This window comes from Bidens hawaiensis, unplaced genomic scaffold, assembly GCF_021521415.1.
Source record: "Bidens hawaiensis isolate Kalapana, Puna unplaced genomic scaffold, B.hawaiensis_p1.1 tig00017038_1, whole genome shotgun sequence".
In the NCBI taxonomy this organism is placed as follows: Eukaryota; Viridiplantae; Streptophyta; class Magnoliopsida; order Asterales; family Asteraceae; genus Bidens; species Bidens hawaiensis.
In genome coordinates, this window is record NW_027492578.1 from 421,030 (window position 1) to 442,456 (window position 21,427).

At 34.4% G+C, this 21,427-nt stretch overlaps 1 protein-coding gene, 2 long non-coding RNA genes and 1 pseudogene across 3 annotated transcripts; all 4 read right to left on the reverse strand.

Annotated features, from left to right (window-relative positions):
• Positions 1-8,148, reverse strand: LOC143552813 (disease resistance protein RPP2A-like; the record flags this gene model as incomplete). Its single annotated transcript, XM_077042946.1, has 6 exons — positions 7,040-8,148; positions 5,796-6,909; positions 5,417-5,716; positions 1,597-2,183; positions 353-1,466; positions 1-273 (listed from the first exon to the last, which is right to left on the reverse strand). Coding segments are annotated over exons 1-6 (3,924 nt in total), but the record flags the coding sequence as incomplete, so codon positions are not given.
• On the reverse strand, positions 4,855-5,410 carry LOC143552828 (uncharacterized). The gene is made up of 3 exons (XR_013138718.1): positions 5,203-5,410; positions 4,979-5,123; positions 4,855-4,946 (listed from the first exon to the last, which is right to left on the reverse strand). It is a non-coding gene; the product is annotated as an uncharacterized LOC143552828 (long non-coding RNA).
• A 2,149-nt stretch (positions 8,149-10,297) lies between the features above and the next one.
• LOC143552793 (uncharacterized) lies at positions 10,298-10,853 on the reverse strand. Its single transcript, XR_013138711.1, has 3 exons — positions 10,646-10,853; positions 10,422-10,566; positions 10,298-10,389 (listed from the first exon to the last, which is right to left on the reverse strand). It is a non-coding gene; the product is annotated as an uncharacterized LOC143552793 (long non-coding RNA).
• On the reverse strand, positions 10,854-16,426 carry LOC143552815 (uncharacterized; annotated as a pseudogene).
• Between the last annotated feature and the right edge of the window lie 5,001 nt (positions 16,427-21,427).

Below are 21,427 nucleotides of genomic sequence, written 5' to 3' on the forward strand. Positions count from 1 at the left end.
TTCCAATTTGCTATTGATGAGTTTTAGAACCACAACATTGCACATCTCAATATTGTCCAAGCTTTTCAAAGGGAACCCCGGCCAGCACATGTATTTCAACCTTTTGAAATATAAGTGAGTCGTTTCATCATTAATCTTTAAATGCTCATCAGCATAATCATCATAATCAAACATAATCAGCCTCAGATTGCTCATCTTTCTAAATGCCTCCAGGGTTACTTCCGGCAAGTTCTCACTTGTATGCAATGTAATGCTTTCAACTGACTCTGTTCCCTGTTAAATATGAAGGTGAAAGATAATTATTACTTTAAGTACTAACACGCTAATGTAAATATACACAAAGATATCATACCGAACATTCTGTCAGTACCCGCATCACATCCCTTTTATCCGACAATCTAGTACGTTGACCGGGCTCATCTTCATTTTCTTGTCGGACAATTTCTAGTCCCATTTCCCTAATCGCATGATGCATCAACAATGTGTTGTCTGGTGTTATTTCAACAAGACTTTTATCAACTAGATATTGAATTTCGATATTTGGGAAGAATCTTGAGTCTTCATCCTCTAATACTTTGACAAGTAAATCCATATCATTCGTTTCAGAATGAAAATCAAAGAAACAAGCAATATCCAGAAACAACTTCTTGAGTCTTGGAGTAAGTGAATCATAGCTCAACTGGAGCTGCTTTTGAACATCACCTTGCGGGATTCCTTTCAATGTCTCCAATATGCTTGGCCATTGTTCCCTTTCATGCTGTTTAAAATGTCGACTCCACACCGTAAGAACCAAGGGAATCCCTCCGGCACGACCCACAACTTCTTCTATGAACTTTGTGTTCTTGGTGTCATCGCTTACAAACATAAGACGAGTGAAGAGGTTGAGAGATTCCCTTCTGTTTAACAACATTGTTTGGTAAGGTACATACCGTATGTTACCAAGGGACCGTTTATCCCTTGTTGTCACAATTATTCTACTTCCTTCATAGAACCATTTAGGACAAATGCCTAATGATTCCAACTGCTGAAAGTTATCAACGTCATCCAGAACCAAAAGAACCTTCCGACGACTTACCAGCCTCATTATCTTTGTAACGCCTTCATTATGATTACTCATGATTGAAAAATTATTTTCACGAGTCAGACGAGATATGAGCGCCTTTGGCAACTTAACCTTCCAATTTGGACCCTGACAGATGTCATGGATAGCCGCAAGAAAACAACTAAGATCGAAACTTGGAGCAATTCTATTGTACGCCTCTTTAACAACAGTTGTCTTACCGATCCCACTAAATCCAAAAACTGCAACAACCAAAACAAGATCTTTCTGGTCTAACCTTAATATTGAGATGAGTTCTTCTGCCCGAGATCCTATCCCAACAGGGTGGTCTGTAACATGCAACTCTTGTGGTCTTTGCATCTTCTCAAGTTCTTTAACAATTTCCAATACGAATTTAGCCTCATCCCTGCCAAATTTCATAGAGAAACCCATTTATATATAAACAACTTTGGTCTTTTATCTTTCCATTTAGGGTATTTTAACAAACAAACTATAGCTTATGTGTAACAACTGAAGACAACGGAGAAAAAAGTTACCCGTTTTGCAAGGGAAGACCAGACAGTTGACCTACTTCTTTTAGGGCATGTCTCCATTTCTGAACTCTATGTGGATCTAAGTTAGTGTTGGTGTGGTGAGCTTGGAAAGCTTCAATGAAAGGACCTTGTTGTCTTCTAACATCAGATGGCTCCACCTTATAAAATACCGGAACAACTTTCCGTTCATCAAACTTGTTGAAGCTGTCCATAATATCGACCAGCTCATTGAGGCATCTTACAGAAGAGGCATAATCAGGGGAGAATACAACAACATACATCTCGGATTCCTCGATAGCTTTTAACAGTTCTGAATGCATATCTTGACCAACAGGGAGCATGGTGTGGTCGGATATGGCAAAACTGTTGCGAATAAGCGCTGACCGCAGGTGGCTTATGAAGGTTTTACCAATATCCTCAAATGAATAATTGATGAAGACATCATGCTTTGGCCTTTTAGATGATGATTCGGATTCATCATCGAAAGAACTTGAATCCCTTTTCCTCTTAGAACAAGTAGATGATGAGAATGGATTCATTTTTGAGTTTAAGAAGCAAACAACACCGTGTCCACTTTCTGCCAATACAAACTACATATGTAGAAATAAGTCATTCTTATGAATTGTAACTTTAAAAAATAAACAGTCTATAAGTCGATAAATTCATTATTTAAGTTGAAACAACATGAGCCCATTACATATTAATGGATCCTATAGACCTAATAGGTCCAACCCGGTCACCTACACATGACGGGCCTAATAAGTTGGAAACTACTTCCAGCATCCTAACCAGTTTGTTTTTGATTGCATCCTTGATTCCTTTTACCCACTTGTGAGTTAAGTGAGGACAGTATAAGATTATAAGTTAATTAATTCAATATTTAAACACTTAAACATAGATAAATCATGGGTACAACAGTCAACCCCCACAAGACTAAGTACATAAATCAATGTAGAATAAGTCTAGAAAAAGATAGAAAGAAGATTACTGATTCTCAGAAGACTCTGATTCTTGCTCAGGTGTCGGAAATTATAAAAATAAAGGCTTCATTTTCATCCTATATATATATATAAAATGGAACGAGTTTGTTAAATTTCGACTCTTTTTCCACGAAATTTAATTTAACTACCACTCGTTTTCTTTTATTTTCCAGCACTCCTTTCCTGAAAATTTCTTGCGTTTATCTTTTTTTCAAAATGAATAATGAGCCCATGGGGTGAGATGTACGCCTTTCATCTTTCATTAAATTTTTTATGCATCTGCTTACACCAACTCTAGTGGGGTGGAGCCCCTATACTAAAGTGAACTCTAAGATCAGGGCCTTTTCATGACATTATTATTAGTTTCTCAACAACTAATTTAACACCTTTATCTTAGTCTAATCCTAGTATGGGTCAAACTGTGTGCAAATAATAAAAACAAATACACAAAACATATTTACCAATTGAGTTAAGTTGTGCTTAATTCACAGTCGAAAAGTAGTCTGAAAAATCATTACTATTCCTAATATATAATGGATCGAGTTTATTAAATTTCGACTCTTTTTCCACGAAATTTAATTTAACAACCACCCCTTTCCTGGAAATTTCTTGCTTTTTATCTTTCTTCAAATCATTAATATATAATGGATCGAGTTTATTAAATTTCGACTCTTTTTCCACGAAATTTAATTTAACTACCATCCCTTTCATGGAAATTTCTTGCTTTTTATCTTTCTTCAAATCATTAATATATAATGGATCGAGTTTATTAAATTTCGACTCTTTTTCCACGAAATTTAATTTAACTACCACCCCTTTCCTGGAAATTTCTTGCTTTTTATCTTTCTTCAAATCATTAATATATAATGGATCGAGTTTATTAAATTTCGACTCTTTTTCCACGAAATTTAATTTAACTACCACCCCTTTCATGGAAATTTCTTGCTTTTTATCTTTCTTCAAATCATTAATATATAATGGATCGAGTTTATTAAATTTCGACTCTTTTTCCACGAAATTTAATTTAACTACCACCCCTTTCCTGGAAATTTCTTGCTTTTTATCTTTCTTCAAATCATTAATATATAATGGATCGAGTTTATTAAATTTCGACTCTTTTTCCACGAAATTTAATTTAACTACCACCCCTTTCCTGGAAATTTCTTGCTTTTTATCTTTCTTCAAATCATTAATATATAATGGATCGAGTTTATTAAATTTCGACTCTTTTTCCACGAAATTTAATTTAACTACCACCCATTTCCTGGAAATTTCTTGCTTTTTATCTTTCTTCAAATCATTAATATATAATGGATCGAGTTTATTAAATTTCGACTCTTTTTCCACGAAATTTAATTTAACTACCACCCCTTTCCTGGAAATTTCTTGCTTTTTATCTTTCTTCAAATCATTAATATATAATGGATCGAGTTTATTAAATTTCGACTCTTTTTCCACGAAATTTAATTTAACTACCACCCCTTTCCTGGAAATTTCTTGCTTTTTATCTTTCTTCAAATCATTAATATATAATGGATCGAGTTTATTAAATTTCGACTCTTTTTTCACGAAATTTAATTTAACTACCACCCCTTTCCTGGAAATTTCTTGCTTTTTATCTTTCTTCAAATCATTAATATATAATGGATCGAGTTTATTAAATTTCGACTCTTTTTCCACGAAATTTAATTTACCTAAGGCGGCTTTTTTTAGTTGTATGATCGGGTTTTTTTTTCTTTTACTATATACTTTATGCGTTGTGTGCAAGTGTTTATGGGGTTTCACAATACTCTACTTGAAGTTGGTTATACGTTAAAGACACCATGTACATAAATATTTATTATGTAATTATATTTTGTATTATAACTATTATTATATTTTTTTAAGTAAAAGTTTGCTACCAATCGCGAGCTAATCAACCTTGGTGTGCATTGGACTTAAAACCCATGTATAAACGAGATCTCATTAGGTTTGGCATTGACTTGAACTTGTTTGAAATATAGATGATTTGAATCGACCTGCAATAGTTTACGACTAATCTGGCTAGACTTATTTACATACATGTTGAACGTACATGACGGATTAAATGCATCATCTGATGTAATACATAATTAAACATTTAACATTTCATATGTAGCGACTATTTCAATTGTTTGATTAGAACAACACATCAAACTAGTGGGCCAAACATAAGTCATAATCCATTTTAACGTAAAAGTTCAAAAGTAATTATGTAAACAACACTATTTACTATTTAATATTATTCATTGTAATTTTGTATCAAGTACACTGGTATTTAGGTAACAATTTACAAATCAATCAAATATGCTTAGAAGAATCATCATGAATCTCTCTAGCATACACAAAGAAAATCTAGACATAAAGTTGATTGTTTGGTTATAAACATTGATCATAATCCCATATTTACTGTTTACTTCAAATTTTAGATCGAAAAACTAGGTTCCGGTCCAACCAAAATCGACCACAACATTTGCACATCTTCACACGAGCAACACTTAACGTCTTCATACAACACATACAAGCCTTTACCTACAAACAAATCGAAACATAGTCTAGACATCAAAAGAACCGTAATCAATAACAATACTTACAAACCTTAAATGCATACGTTTTTGATGGCGTGTACGAGTTGAGTGAATTCGATTCCACATGTTCTTGATGGGGGAGAATAAGGATTGAAGCCACCCCATTTAAAAGCTTCAACTCCTCAATTGATGATCTTTTATGGTAATTTAATGAAATAATCTTATGATAAGTAAGAAGGCTTTTTTGGTATGAAGTCAGTGTCAAATGCTAACAAACACCTTCAATACACTTTATGCCAAGTGTCCAAATAATATTAGTAGTCTTTCCAATTTGCTATTGATGAGTTTTAGAACCACAACATTGCACATCTCAATATTGTCCAAGCTTTTCAAAGGGAACCCCGGCCAGCACATGTATTTCAACCTTTTGAAATATAAGTGAGTCGTTTCATCATTAATCTTTAAATGCTCACCAGCATAATCATCATAATCAAACATAATCAGCCTCAGATTGCTCATCTTTCTAAATGCCTCCAGGGTTACTTCCGGCAAGTTCTCACTTGTATGCAATGTAATGCTTTCAACTGACTCTGTTCCCTGTTAAATATGAAGGTGAAAGATAATTATTACTTTAAGTACTAACACGCTAATGTAAATATACACAAAGATATCATACCGAACATTCTGTCAGTACCCGCATCACATCCCTTTTATCCGACAATCTAGTACGTTGACCGGGCTCATCTTCATTTTCTTGTCGGACAATTTCTAGTCCCATTTCCCTAATCGCATGATGCATCAACAATGTGTTGTCTGGTGTTATTTCAACAAGACTTTTATCAACTAGATATTGAATTTCGATATTTGGGAAGAATCTTGAGTCTTCATCCTCTAATACTTTGACAAGTAAATCCATATCATTCGTTTCAGAATGAAAATCAAAGAAACAAGCAATATCCAGAAACAACTTCTTGAGTCTTGGAGTAAGTGAATCATAGCTCAACTGGAGCTGCTTTTGAACATCACCTTGCGGGATTCCTTTCAATGTCTCCAATATGCTTGGCCATTGTTCCCTTTCATGCTGTTTAAAATGTCGACTCCACACCGTAAGAACCAAGGGAATCCCTCCGGCACGACCCACAACTTCTTCTATGAACTTTGTGTTCTTGGTGTCATCGCTTACAAACATAAGACGAGTGAAGAGGTTGAGAGATTCCCTTCTGTTTAACAACATTGTTTGGTAAGGTACATACCGTATGTTACCAAGGGACCGTTTATCCCTTGTTGTCACAATTATTCTACTTCCTTCATAGAACCATTTAGGACAAATGCCTAATGATTCCAACTGCTGAAAGTTATCAACGTCATCCAGAACCAAAAGAACCTTCCGACGACTTACCAGCCTCATTATCTTTGTAACGCCTTCATTATGATTACTCATGATTGAAAAATTATTTTCACGAGTCAGACGAGATATGAGCGCCTTTGGCAACTTAACCTTCCAATTTGGACCCTGACAGATGTCATGGATAGCCGCAAGAAAACAACTAAGATCGAAACTTGGAGCAATTCTATTGTACGCCTCTTTAACAACAGTTGTCTTACCGATCCCACTAAATCCAAAAACTGCAACAACCAAAACAAGATCTTTCTGGTCTAACCTTAATATTGAGATGAGTTCTTCTGCCCGAGATCCTATCCCAACAGGGTGGTCTGTAACATGCAACTCTTGTGGTCTTTGCATCTTCTCAAGTTCTTTAACAATTTCCAATACGAATTTAGCCTCATCCCTGCCAAATTTCATAGAGAAACCCATTTATATATAAACAACTTTGGTCTTTTATCTTTCCATTTAGGGTATTTTAACAAACAAACTATAGCTTATGTGTAACAACTGAAGACAACGGAGAAAAAAGTTACCCGTTTTGCAAGGGAAGACCAGACAGTTGACCTACTTCTTTTAGGGCATGTCTCCATTTCTGAACTCTATGTGGATCTAAGTTAGTGTTGGTGTGGTGAGCTTGGAAAGCTTCAATGAAAGGACCTTGTTGTCTTCTAACATCAGATGGCTCCACCTTATAAAATACCGGAACAACTTTCCGTTCATCAAACTTGTTGAAGCTGTCCATAATATCGACCAGCTCATTGAGGCATCTTACAGAAGAGGCATAATCAGGGGAGAATACAACAACATACATCTCGGATTCCTCGATAGCTTTTAACAGTTCTGAATGCATATCTTGACCAACAGGGAGCATGGTGTGGTCGGATATGGCAAAACTGTTGCGAATAAGCGCTGACCGCAGGTGGCTTATGAAGGTTTTACCAATATCCTCAAATGAATAATTGATGAAGACATCATGCTTTGGCCTTTTAGATGATGATTCGGATTCATCATCGAAAGAACTTGAATCCCTTTTCCTCTTAGAACAAGTAGATGATGAGAATGGATTCATTTTTGAGTTTAAGAAGCAAACAACACCGTGTCCACTTTCTGCCAATACAAACTACATATGTAGAAATAAGTCATTCTTATGAATTGTAACTTTAAAAAATAAACAGTCTATAAGTCGATAAATTCATTATTTAAGTTGAAACAACATGAGCCCATTACATATTAATGGATCCTATAGACCTAATAGGTCCAACCCGGTCACCTACACATGACGGGCCTAATAAGTTGGAAACTACTTCCAGCATCCTAACCAGTTTGTTTTTGATTGCATCCTTGATTCCTTTTACCCACTTGTGAGTTAAGTGAGGACAGTATAAGATTATAAGTTAATTAATTCAATATTTAAACACTTAAACATAGATAAATCATGGGTACAACAGTCAACCCCCACAAGACTAAGTACATAAATCAATGTAGAATAAGTCTAGAAAAAGATAGAAAGAAGATTACTGATTCTCAGAAGACTCTGATTCTTGCTCAGGTGTCGGAAATTATAAAAATAAAGGCTTCATTTTCATCCTATATATATATATAAAATGGAACGAGTTTGTTAAATTTCGACTCTTTTTCCACGAAATTTAATTTAACTACCACTCGTTTTCTTTTATTTTCCAGCACTCCTTTCCTGAAAATTTCTTGCGTTTATCTTTTTTTCAAAATGAATAATGAGCCCATGGGGTGAGATGTACGCCTTTCATCTTTCATTAAATTTTTTATGCATCTGCTTACACCAACTCTAGTGGGGTGGAGCCCCTATACTAAAGTGAACTCTAAGATCAGGGCCTTTTCATGACATTATTATTAGTTTCTCAACAACTAATTTAACACCTTTATCTTAGTCTAATCCTAGTATGGGTCAAACTGTGTGCAAATAATAAAAACAAATACACAAAACATATTTACCAATTGAGTTAAGTTGTGCTTAATTCACAGTCGAAAAGTAGTCTGAAAAATCATTACTATTCCTAATATATAATGGATCGAGTTTATTAAATTTCGACTCTTTTTCCACGAAATTTAATTTAACTACCACCCCTTTCCTGGAAATTTCTTGCTTTTTATCTTTCTTCAAATCATTAATATATAATGGATCGAGTTTATTAAATTTCGACTCTTTTTCCACGAAATTTAATTTAACTATCATCCCTTTCATGGAAATTTCTTGCTTTTTATCTTTCTTCAAATCATTAATATATAATGGATCGAGTTTATTAAATTTCGACTCTTTTTCCACGAAATTTAATTTAACTACCACCCCTTTCCTGGAAATTTCTTGCTTTTTATCTTTCTTCAAATCATTAATATATAATGGATCGAGTTTATTAAATTTCGACTCTTTTTCCACGAAATTTAATTTAACTACCACCCCTTTCATGGAAATTTCTTGCTTTTTATCTTTCTTCAAATCATTAATATATAATGGATCGAGTTTATTAAATTTCGACTCTTTTTCCACGAAATTTAATTTAACTACCACCCCTTTCCTGGAAATTTCTTGCTTTTTATCTTTCTTCAAATCGTTAATATATAATGGATCGAGTTTATTAAATTTCGACTCTTTTTCCACGAAATTTAATTTAACTACCACCCCTTTCCTGGAAATTTCTTGCTTTTTATCTTTCTTCAAATCATTAATATATAATGGATCGAGTTTATTAAATTTCGACTCTTTTTCCACGAAATTTAATTTAACTACCACCCCTTTCCTGGAAATTTCTTGCTTTTTATCTTTCTTCAAATCATTAATATATAATGGATCGAGTTTATTAAATTTCGACTCTTTTACCACGAAATTTAATTTAACTACCACCCCTTTCCTGGAAATTTCTTGCTTTTTATCTTTCTTCAAATCATTAATATATAATGGATCGAGTTTATTAAATTTCGACTCTTTTTTCACGAAATTTAATTTAACTACCACCCCTTTCCTGGAAATTTCTTGCTTTTTATCTTTCTTCAAATCATTAATATATAATGGATCGAGTTTATTAAATTTCGACTCTTTTTTCACGAAATTTAATTTAACTACCACCCCTTTCCTGGAAATTTCTTGCTTTTTATCTTTCTTCAAATCATTAATATATAATGGATCGAGTTTATTAAATTTCGACTCTTTTTCCACGAAATTTAATTTACCTAAGGCGGCTTTTTTTAGTTGTATGATCGGGTTTTTTTTTCTTTTACTATATACTTTATGCGTTGTGTGCAAGTGTTTATGGGGTTTCACAATACTCTACTTGAAGTTGGTTATACGTTAAAGACACCATGTACATAAATATTTATTATGTAATTATATTTTGTATTATAACTATTATTATATTTTTTTAAGTAAAAGTTTGCTACCAATCGCGAGCTAATCAACCTTGGTGTGCATTGGACTTAAAACCCATGTATAAACGAGATCTCATTAGGTTTGGCATTGACTTGAACTTGTTTGAAATATAGATGATTTGAATCGACCTGCAATAGTTTACGACTAATCTGGCTAGACTTATTTACATACATGTTGAACGTACATGACGGATTAAATGCATCATCTGATGTAATACATAATTAAACATTTAACATTTCATATGTAGCGACTATTTCAATTGTTTGATTAGAACAACACATCAAACTAGTGGGCCAAACATAAGTCATAATCCATTTTAACGTAAAAGTTCAAAAGTAATTATGTAAACAACACTATTTACTATTTAATATTATTCATTGTAATTTTGTATCAAGTACACTGGTATTTAGGTAACAATTTACAAATCAATCAAATATGCTTAGAAGAATCATCATGAATCTCTCTAGCATACACAAAGAAAATCTAGACATAAAGTTGATTGTTTGGTTATAAACATTGATCATAATCCCATATTTACTGTTTACTTCAAATTTTAGATCGAAAAACTAGGTTCCGGTCCAACCAAAATCGACCACAACATTTGCACATCTTCACACGAGCAACACTTAACGTCTTCATACAACACATACAAGCCTTTACCTACAAACAAATCGAAACATAGTCTAGACATCAAAAGAACCGTAATCAATAACAATACTTACAAACCTTAAATGCATACGTTTTTGATGGCGTGTACGAGTTGAGTGAATTCGATTCCACATGTTCTTGATGGGGGAGAATAAGGATTGAAGCCACCCCATTTAAAAGCTTCAACTCCTCAATTGATGATCATTTATGGTAATTTAATGAAATAATCTTATGATAAGTAAGAAGGCTTTTTTGGTATGAAGTCAGTGTCAAATTCTAACAAACACCTTCAATACACTTTATGCCAAGTGTCCAAATAATATTAGTAGTCTTTCCAATTTGCTATTGATGAGTTTTAGAACCACAACATTGCACATCTCAATATTGTCCAAGCTTTTCAAAGGGAACCCCGGCCAGCACATGTATTTCAACCTTTTGAAATATAAGTGAGTCGTTTCATCATTAATCTTTAAATGCTCATCAGCATAATCATCATAATCAAACATAATCAGCCTCAGATTGCTCATCTTTCTAAATGCCTCCAGGGTTACTTCCGGCAAGTTCTCACTTGTATGCAATGTAATGCTTTCAACTGACTCTGTTCCCTGTTAAATATGAAGGTGAAAGATAATTATTACTTTAAGTACTAACACGCTAATGTAAATATACACAAAGATATCATACCGAACATTCTGTCAGTACCCCGCATCACATCCCTTTTATCCGACAATCTAGTACGTTGACCGGGCTCATCTTCATTTTCTTGTCGGACAATTTCTAGTCCCATTTCCCTAATCGCATGATGCATCAACAATGTGTTGTCTGGTGTTATTTCAACAAGACTTTTATCAACTAGATATTGAATTTCGATATTTGGGAAGAATCTTGAGTCTTCATCCTCTAATACTTTGACAAGTAAATCCATATCATTCGTTTCAGAATGAAAATCAAAGAAACAAGCAATATCCAGAAACAACTTCTTGAGTCTGTTTGGATTTATTTTATATTTGAATAGACAAAAATACTCCTCATGTGGGGGAGGTTTTAACGGCATTGGTTAACTCTGTTTGGAACTTGTATACAAATGGATACAATTGGAATTAATAAGTATTCAAAGTGTTAAAGGTTTCGAATTTGTATACAAATTGATGGAAGCAGCAAACCACAGGTATACAAATAGAATTTTTTCATCTGAAAATAATAAGATTTATATAAATGAATTTATTTATTATTAAGTTATAAAATCTCAAATATCAAAAAAAATATTCTAATTAATAAATTTTCTCTTGTCCTTAAATCTACCTATATTATAATAAAAGAAAATTACTAGGGACGCATGTTACTTGAAGATTCGTTCATAGCATAAATTTTCCGCTCAAACTATTCTTTTATTTATTTTTAATGAAAACATGTTTATGTCGGTGTAATAAAAACATGACAACTCATCTTTTAATCAAATAACAAACTACTTAAATTATAAGGATTAGAAATATTAGAGTATTTATATTAATATAATCAAATATTTATATCTTTAATTAAATGAGATATGCCTTTTTTCATTTATTAATTTATAGGGTCAAGTTATTCTTGGAGACAAAAATGAGAAGGATGAAAAGGATTTATAGCCACACAAAAAAAACCATTCAAAAAAATAAAAATAAATAAATAAATAATCATAACTCAAAATTTAATAAAAAAACAAAAAAGTAAAAACACAAAAATGTTTCCACCATCTTTCTCGTTCTTAAAAAATAAAAAACAATGTTGAGGGAAAAAAGATCATTGTGTCTTTTTGTTGATCATTGTGTTGAGTGTTCAATTTCGTCGTTGATTGTGTATTTTTTTCCTTGACATTGTGTCTTTTTTTTTTGATATTGTGTTATATTAGTCAACATTGTGTTATATTTTGCGATTTATTGTGTCTTTTTTTAATTATAATTGTTCCTTTTGTTCTTTTTTATCATTGTGTCTTTTGTCTCTGTATTGTCTCTTTTCGGGTTTTTTTTTGGGAACGAGAATGACGAGGGAACCATTTTTGTTTTTATTTTTTTATTTTTCATTTATATTTTTAGTTATGATTTTTTTAGTAATTTTTTGGAACTTTTTAAGGGGTTTTTTGTGTGATCACAAATCCTTCTCACCCTTCTCATTTTTATCTCCTTTTGTATTTTAACTTTTCCCATAATTTATATACATTTTTTGGTGTGTAGAAGATGAATGTGGTTAAATCTAATAAACGATATTTATAGGTAAAAAGAAAATAAAGATAAGAAATAATTATGAATGCATAGCAATTTTATTCTTACATATTCATTCAACCTCCATGGATCGATGGAGTTTTCATCAATCTCTTTTGAAACTGTAATACAAAAGCGTGTTTTATTCATACTAATTTGATATATGATGTTCTTTTTTTATGTCATTCATAATAAACATCTTATCATTTTTGTTAAAATTCGCTATTCTATAAAAAAATATATATACAATTACAACTCATAAAATCATTATACAATTACAACTCATAAAATCATTATGCGTGTCTTTTTTGTGATTATGAAAAAATTTCGTAAGAATACGCCACGTATTCGTATAAATATTCCATTAGAAAATATAATTTTAATATATAAAACTATTTAATTCGATAAAATATAGTTTTTTTAATTTATTTAATCATTAAATTATATAGTATAATTGTATTTTCTTTTAAACATTTCATGTATCACACGAGTTCTGAAGCTATTTTATAAATAAATAAATAAATAAATAATACATTTTATTTAGGCAAGTATTATTAGTATAAATAGTTAAGTGAGGTTTATTCATCATTCATTGTTTGTTAACGTCATATGACCACTGTCACATGTTTTTCACCCTGTCTTTTGATCAAAGCGTGTAAATCAAGATCTTGGCACAAAACAACTTAATTTGAAACCAGTTAAATCTAGTTAACATTGGGTTTATGCTCAAATCGGTTTGGGTTAAAACCAGTATATTAGGAGGGGGGGGGGGGGTGGGGCGTTTGAAACCATTTTAATTCAAGACTGACCAACTTCAAATTGGTTTCTTTATATAGGATTACAAAACCGATTTAAACACTATAATTCAATTTTGGTCTAAACCAGGTTCCACCAAACCGGTTTTCAATTTTTTTACAATGCGTCAACGCTCAATAACCAAATTTAGAACAGCCTCATCATATGACAAGAGGAAAATGGTCACACGTTTCATATAACATGTTCAATGGTATCTTAATGTTTTGTGTGAGTCATATGAGTCTGTGTCACCAAATGTCCCGCATGATGTGGTACACTAACACAAAACTGATATAAGTTAAGTTGATCACTAACAAAGTCATGTGGCTAGTACTACAATTTTCACCATGTCGTATGCTTCGTATGATACGTGACCTTGTGTTTGTGTATCATTATTGGTGTATCTATAGTTGTACCTTAAATAACTCTATGGATGTAAACAATAGTAACATTATCAATCATCCTCATTCATTATTGGTGTATCCATAGTGTGGCAAATATACAGGCTTTAATCACCAAACAAACATGAACTTGGCAGATGTTATTGACTACTTTATTAATCATACAAGATATTCACAAACCCTGGAGTAATATTTACTTGTACCCGTCATCCTTTAACACTATAGGCACGTCACTGAATTCAGGCATATATTTCTGTTGAAGATCTTTACATTCTTCTGGAGTAGCAGTTTCGGGATCAAATACTTTCCCATCTGCCAAAACCAGACCCTGTTTCATCCGACCCATCATTCTCGCATGCAAAACTTGCTTTGATGTAACAGGCACCCGAATAGACTGATATTCCTCCAAACCCTCGCCTAAATTTTCCACCCCAGATTTCTTGAGACATTGACCAAGAACCCATGCATCCAAGATCGACATGTTTGTGCTCCTCACACCGTGTGGCGTTGTTGGATGAGCCGCGTCTCCAATAAGCACCATGCGGTCCCAAACAATCCGGGCAGAGGATCACAATCGTATATCACATTCAAAAACGGTTCTTTGGTTTCTTTTATGACTCTTACAAGTTCAGGAACCCATGTTTTCTCTGCTTCATCCTGCATTTTCTTGATCATATCGTTGCTTACTTTCATAGTTACAGAATTCCCCTAAGAATTTCAATAATCAAACGGGAAGATCAATACTTTATGCAAAAAAAAAAAAAAAAAGGATCGTAAATTGTAAGCTAATCAACCACCTTAAGTTGTGGCTCGGGTTGATTAATGTACCATATCCAATTGATCTTCTTGTTCAATAGCTCATAAAAAACAGAATGCGTTCCAGAACCTAAATCGAAGTACAAACACCTGCCTAAATCTTGATAAACCCTTTGCAGGCCTGCATAAATATCCGACTTTTCATCACTAGAAACATCCAACACTCCTCTCCAAGCACAGTATCCCGAGTACCTATATCATATCATTCTTAACTTTAGATTAACAAATTGATTAACGAAACTAATACATTGATAGTGTCCTTCAAACCTTTATTTAAGGTCAGGAAGGAAAGCTTGGCGAATCGAAGACAAACAACCATCTGCTGCAACTAATAAATCACCTGCAAACTCAACCATCTTGCCTGATTGAGCAACTTTACATTGAACTATAACAGACTTGTTGTCATCTGATACACGAAACGACTGGAATACATGTCCCCATAAGAATATATCCGGAGGTAGTGCATTATATAACAGATTATGCAGATCCGACCAATACGCAGCCCTAAAATTAAAGCTCTCATCTCTAGTCAGTGTTATACTAATTTTCTTCTCTGCATCAGTAGCTTGGTTCTGAGGTTAAATTACGAAAACTGAATTATTAGGCGCCATACACGTGTGAGACAATTAATTGCTTTAGATGTGATTCAAATCTACTAGAGAACATGTTATTAAGGTTTTGTTTTGTTAAGCCACTGGAAAGGTTTTAAGGATTCTACTAGGGGTGTCAATCGTGTCGTGTCGACCCATAATTTGTTTCGTGTTCGGTTCATGCTTCGGGTCGACCCATTTTACATTCATTTACGAATATGAGTAACAAGTTAAACAATTAATTACTCCGATTCTTATAAAACATTTTTGTAATTTGTGATATTTTTAATTGTTTTTGTATATTTATCTCTCATTCCCAATTAACAACATGGGTTTACATATTTAACTCGTGATTAGAATAATCGAATAGGAATAATCGGAGAATATACATTAGAAATGCTCAAAGTGAAGAGTAGCTGAGTAGGTAAAGAAAAGTTTAAAAAGAAAACTAATTTTAACTTTAAAAGTTAATAGTTATATGAAAATTTAAACATCAAAATATTTAAAGTTTAAAATTTAACACTTGTCATCTTTAAAATCAAAATATTAACCTCTCTAAATTCTTAAACGGGTTAACAATTCAACACTTCAACCCACTATTTAACAGATTGTGCTCGGGTTGACCCATTTTTCTGTTTAAGAAAGCGGGTCGTTCAGCCGACCCAAAATCATTTTCTTTTCGGTGTCAGGTTCAAGTCACCCTTAGTTTCTAGTTTATTTACTAAATCAGAGTTTATGATCAAATTGGAACATGGAAATGAATACCTGGTCGATAGTGAGGGGTAAGGTGTGAGTGTTGAGAATATTATCATCGGCTTGTTGAAGTGGAAGCCATGACTTGATAATTGATTGGGATAAAGGATCAAGGCCTAGTCCGGCGCCAGTGGGACTTCCGGTGGGAGGACCGGTGGTTTTCTCCAGCACCACCACCTCCCATCCCGCCGATAACAGAGCGTGGACGGCGGATACTCCGGCTATGCTGCCTCCGACCACCACCGCCCTACCATTGCTCTCCGTCATCTCCTCTCTCATATTGAATTGTATAGGCAGTCAGTATTACAGATAAGATGCCGTGACAGCTGGGCCATTGATTGCATATGCAAATTAAACTCCTTGAGTTTGAAAGCAGGATTTCGCTCCAACTCACTCCTCACTGGAAAATGCTCACTCGTCGTTTTCTCGATTGTAAACGAGCCGCTCCGCTCGGTTCGATTTGTAAATAAGCCAAGCAATAAGCAAAGGCCCGCTCGGTTTGGTTCGACCCGAATATTTTTAATACATTTTATATATAATTGGGTACTCGTAAATATATATATATTGTTTTAATAATTATCTTCGATATTGAAAAGCTGAATATTAAATATATCTTTTAATTATTGAATATTTTCTAATACTTTAAATATAAAAATAATTATATTTAGTTTTTAATATTACAATATTAAAGATAATTATAAAAATAAGTTATATATTTGAGTATATATGTATAAATAATTATTTTTAATTATTAATTGTTTTATTACATTTTATCAAATTTTAAACTTCAATTTTATCAAAAATTACAAGCTACTACTAGTTTTTTTAAAACTACTAATTTATTTTCATGCACATCATAATCAACTTCAAACTTATTTATTATAAAAGAATTTACAATGAAAAACAAAAGAAAAAAAAATTAATGCTCCAAACTCGCTCGTTACCGCTCGGAAAATACTTGGTTCGATATTGGCTCGGTTCGATTTTGAGCTGATCGGCTCAGTTCGATTTAAAATGAGCCAAGCAACGAGCAAGCCCTCGTTCGATTCGGCTCGGCTTGTGAACATCCCTGGTTGAAAGTACCCCATACCGCGACGGGAATATTAACCGTTCATACTGACATACCTAAGAACAAGAAGGAAACACCACGGTAAAAAAGCTCACTTATGTCAGGTTTCAAACGAATTATAAGATCTCTATTTATGTTAGATTTCAAACTTGAAATCATAAGAGCTCAAGTCTTAAGCCATCACTCTAAAAAGGAAAATTTGCAATAAAAAGGTGATTTGATAACAAATAAATTGTATAAATAAACAACTTCATCAAATATTATTGTAAAATTTGTTACACATGTATATGCGAATATTGCTTATGAGAGCATATGAAATGGTGTATAATCTCTACTCGACAGTTGATAGAACTGACACAAACTTTAATTCTCATAAATTCGTCCCAAGTCCCAACTTGTTAATTTTCTTTTTTCACTAACAAACCGTATACATTCTCTAATGTAACCCAAACGTTGTGGTTTTACGTGTATGACAAAATTCAGGATGACACATTTACAAAATAAAGACGTCTCAAAGTATATTACACCTTCCAATAATTAAACCTTGATTTAGTCGCCATGTGTGATTTATCTGAAAGTATAGATGCACAATATTAACATAAAATTAATGAGTTAATATGCAATATACACAAATGAAATAACTCAAACCCCAAAATCGACATATGAAAAAAGCTTGAAAAACGTATCGTAGTTGAAATCCTAAAACATGCATCAATGGTGTATCCTTGTCAGGGGGTCTTAAAAGCTCTAACAACAATATGTTCATAAACAAACCATTAAGCAAAGTGAACTCAAGTATAAAAGTTCTACTCATGAATTCATAATCGTTTAAAGAATACTCAAAATCTAAATTTAGGTCCCATTGCTTCTTTTTTTCACTAAAAGATACGATTAGGCCAAAGCTGTTGTTTTACACCTTAAATTTGATGGAATTTGACATATTCTCTTGGCTTATGAGGTTATCGATCATGTTGACATTTTCCTTTAAAGACTCTCACAAACATAGTCATGCCTCCTTTGAGATTCACAAAATGTAATCACCATATTTTAATTAAGATTCATCATTTCGCATAACTAGCCCCTCAACATTCAAATGTGTTACTTATTTACCCAAACTTTGATGCAAATCATCATTAAACACTTACACTGCATTTTTGAGTTTTTTATTTAAGGATTTGGAAAAGAAAAGATAAGAAAATTTTTCTTTTTTCATTTTTGAGTTTTTTTTATTAAAAGGAAAGAAAGAGAATGGAAAGAAAATTTAAACCTTTTTTCCTCCAAAACTTTCCTGCCAAATATGGCCGGATTGTAAAGGAAAAGTTTCTATATTACTAATTTACTTATCTTTTCATTCCTATCTAACTAAAGAATGAGGACATAATTGTAAAGTTATAATTTTTTTTCCTATATTTTCCTTCCTATCTAACTCAAGAATGTAATTAACACTTTCTTTTTTTCTTTTCTTTTCTTTTCTTTTAACTCGAGAATGTCTTTTAAGTATATAATTTATTTTCTTTTCTTCTCTTATCAAATCTTATCAGTTTTTTTCTTTGTATTTTATACCCGAGAATGCAGTGTTAAACTTACAAAATGAAGTTATATGAATCCTTCACATCAACTCAATAAACCTGTACAAGTAAATTAAGCCATTGGCATGATTTCTATATATATAATTATATTATTATTATTATTTTGTTTTCATCGTTTCTTGTTATAACTTTTTAAAGGTCACATGCCTAATGTAAAAAATGATTTATCTAATCATGTAAATTAAGAATGTATTAATGGAGTCCCATGAATATTTCGAGAACGGGTCACATGTTAGAAACACACGTTATTTTTAGTCGTTTAGACTATCCACAATGTTATGGACGGCCTTAAGAGCCCTTAGGTGCCGCATCATCTACCACATCATACCCTTACAAATCCTTAAAAACACTAATTTCATCTTCAATCTTACAAATATCCTTACCATTCTTATTTTCCACCTCATCACCTACACACCGCACACAACATTTAAAGAAAAACTTTTCTTTTATTTAATTAGGACTACTCATATCATATGCAAAAGACAACAAAAACCAAGGCCTTGTAGAATGGTTGGTTGCTTCAAACACCCTAAGGGCCGTGAAGAGGTAGGTCCCAGCAGAGCCCAGTTGGACCCGCAGGACTCACCTTGAAGAGAGACGTCTGCGCAGTAACCAACTGGATCCGCAGGACCCACCATGCTCAGAGACGTGACGTTCTTACGCGCAGTACGCAAGCTGTTCCCGCAGGAAATGCCTCCAATGGTGAAGTACTCCGCCTGTTCCCGCAGCTGCGGATACAAGCCATCAGAGAAGGCCACCCGCGCAGCAAGGCTACACGCACAAGGCACTTAGCTCTCAAAATAATTCAGTAGTCACCTGAAGGAATGAGCAAAGCCGGGAACAATCCCGCACAAAGGCGGGAGGGGGAATACTCCCGCCCAAATGAGCCAGTCCGTACGATACTGGAAGATCTTTTGTACTGTACCTGACGAGGTATGGGCAAAAGATCTGACCAGAGATACGACAGCTCATTGACAACAGTATGGCGAGCAGCATGCTCTTGTACTGTATGTCACTATTAGCCGCTGCCTACTCACCAACTCCTGCCATACCACGTGCATAGCCTGCAGTTGGTGGAAAAGGAATAGTACACAGCAGGCCTGGTCACTGTCAGCCGCTGCCTACCCACCAACTACCAGCATGGCACGTGCGTAGGCCACAGTTGGTAGAACAGGAATACTATTCAGCCGGCTACACCTTCTTGGAAACCTACCTTCGGCTATAAATACCCCAAATGGTATGATCATCTCATCTTATCTTGTATCTTATATCTTATACCTGATATCTGCTATAGCAATCTCTTAATATACACTTATATTCAAGAGCAATCTAGTCTGATTCTCACGCCGGAGGGTGGTCACAAGGAGGTACCCCCCCTTCTCAGTGACGAGCTCACGGTGTCTGTTTTGCAGGTTATCAGAAGAACCATCTTTGCCGGGTCTAACCCTTCGTGGGAAACATCTATTTAACCCCCAGATTATCCGTAATCTGCCCGGGGTCGATTAGTGTTTCTTCATTGGCGCCATCCGTGCATAAAAGCTAGAACTTCATTTCTTTTCAGTTTTTTCAAACTTCTGGAAAGATGGTTAAAGAAACTTCGGTAACCACAACCCCAGCTATTGGGGGGAATACCGGCGACTACACAGTTTTTACGAACACTACCCCGGTTACCCAAGCCGGGGCAAGTGCAGTAAATTTTACGAACACTACCCCAGTTACCCAAGCCGGGGCAAGTGCAGTAAATTTTACGAACACTACCCCAGTTACCCAAGCTGGGGCAAGTGCAGTAAATAATCGCCCACTGGGATTCACCGATACCCAGTTAGAGAGACAACGAACGAGGCTCCCCCGCCAAACACTCGATGAAGTTAAAGCGTGGGCGGAAGCACGTCAAAAAGAATTCCAAGCTGAGTTGGATGAACGCTTACGTTCACTCCAACAGCCTGAGGAATTCGGAGAGTACTTGGACAATGATTCGGAGGAATCCGATAGTGACGCAAACCCTCGTCATAGGGCGAAAGGGAAGCGTAAGGAAACAGACCCCCAACCGAGAAGGCGTTTTGGAGAAACCTTCAAACCAAAAAACGCGGGTGGAAACCCACGTGACTTCTCCAAAACATTTACACCAACTGCTGCAAAGGCGGGAACGTCCAAATTTGCAAGGGACATTGCGGAAGCAATCGTCCCGAAAAGTGCCAAACAGATGTCCAACATTGGCACTTACGATGGTATATCTGATCCAGACGATCATTTGAACAGGTTCATAGCGGGGGCAACCGTCAGTAGTTGGACGGAACCTACGTGGTGTTACATGTTCCAAATGACGCTTGTTGGGGCAGCTAGAGCGTGGTTCGATCGTCTACCGGTCCACCACATCTACGATTGGGAAGACTTCTAGCAGAAGTTTAGCCAACACTTCAGCCAACAAAGAAAGTATACCGAGGAGCAATGGACAATCCTCAATTGCATTCGAGAGGAAGATGAATCTTTGCCAGACTTCATCACTCGCTTCAACTCAAAGAAGCTAAGTCTGGGTAATATTAGCGAAGATCTTGTCCGCACTGCTTTCATCCAGGGCGCGAACGATCCAGAGCTCATCCGCACCTTAACGGGTAGAGATGGC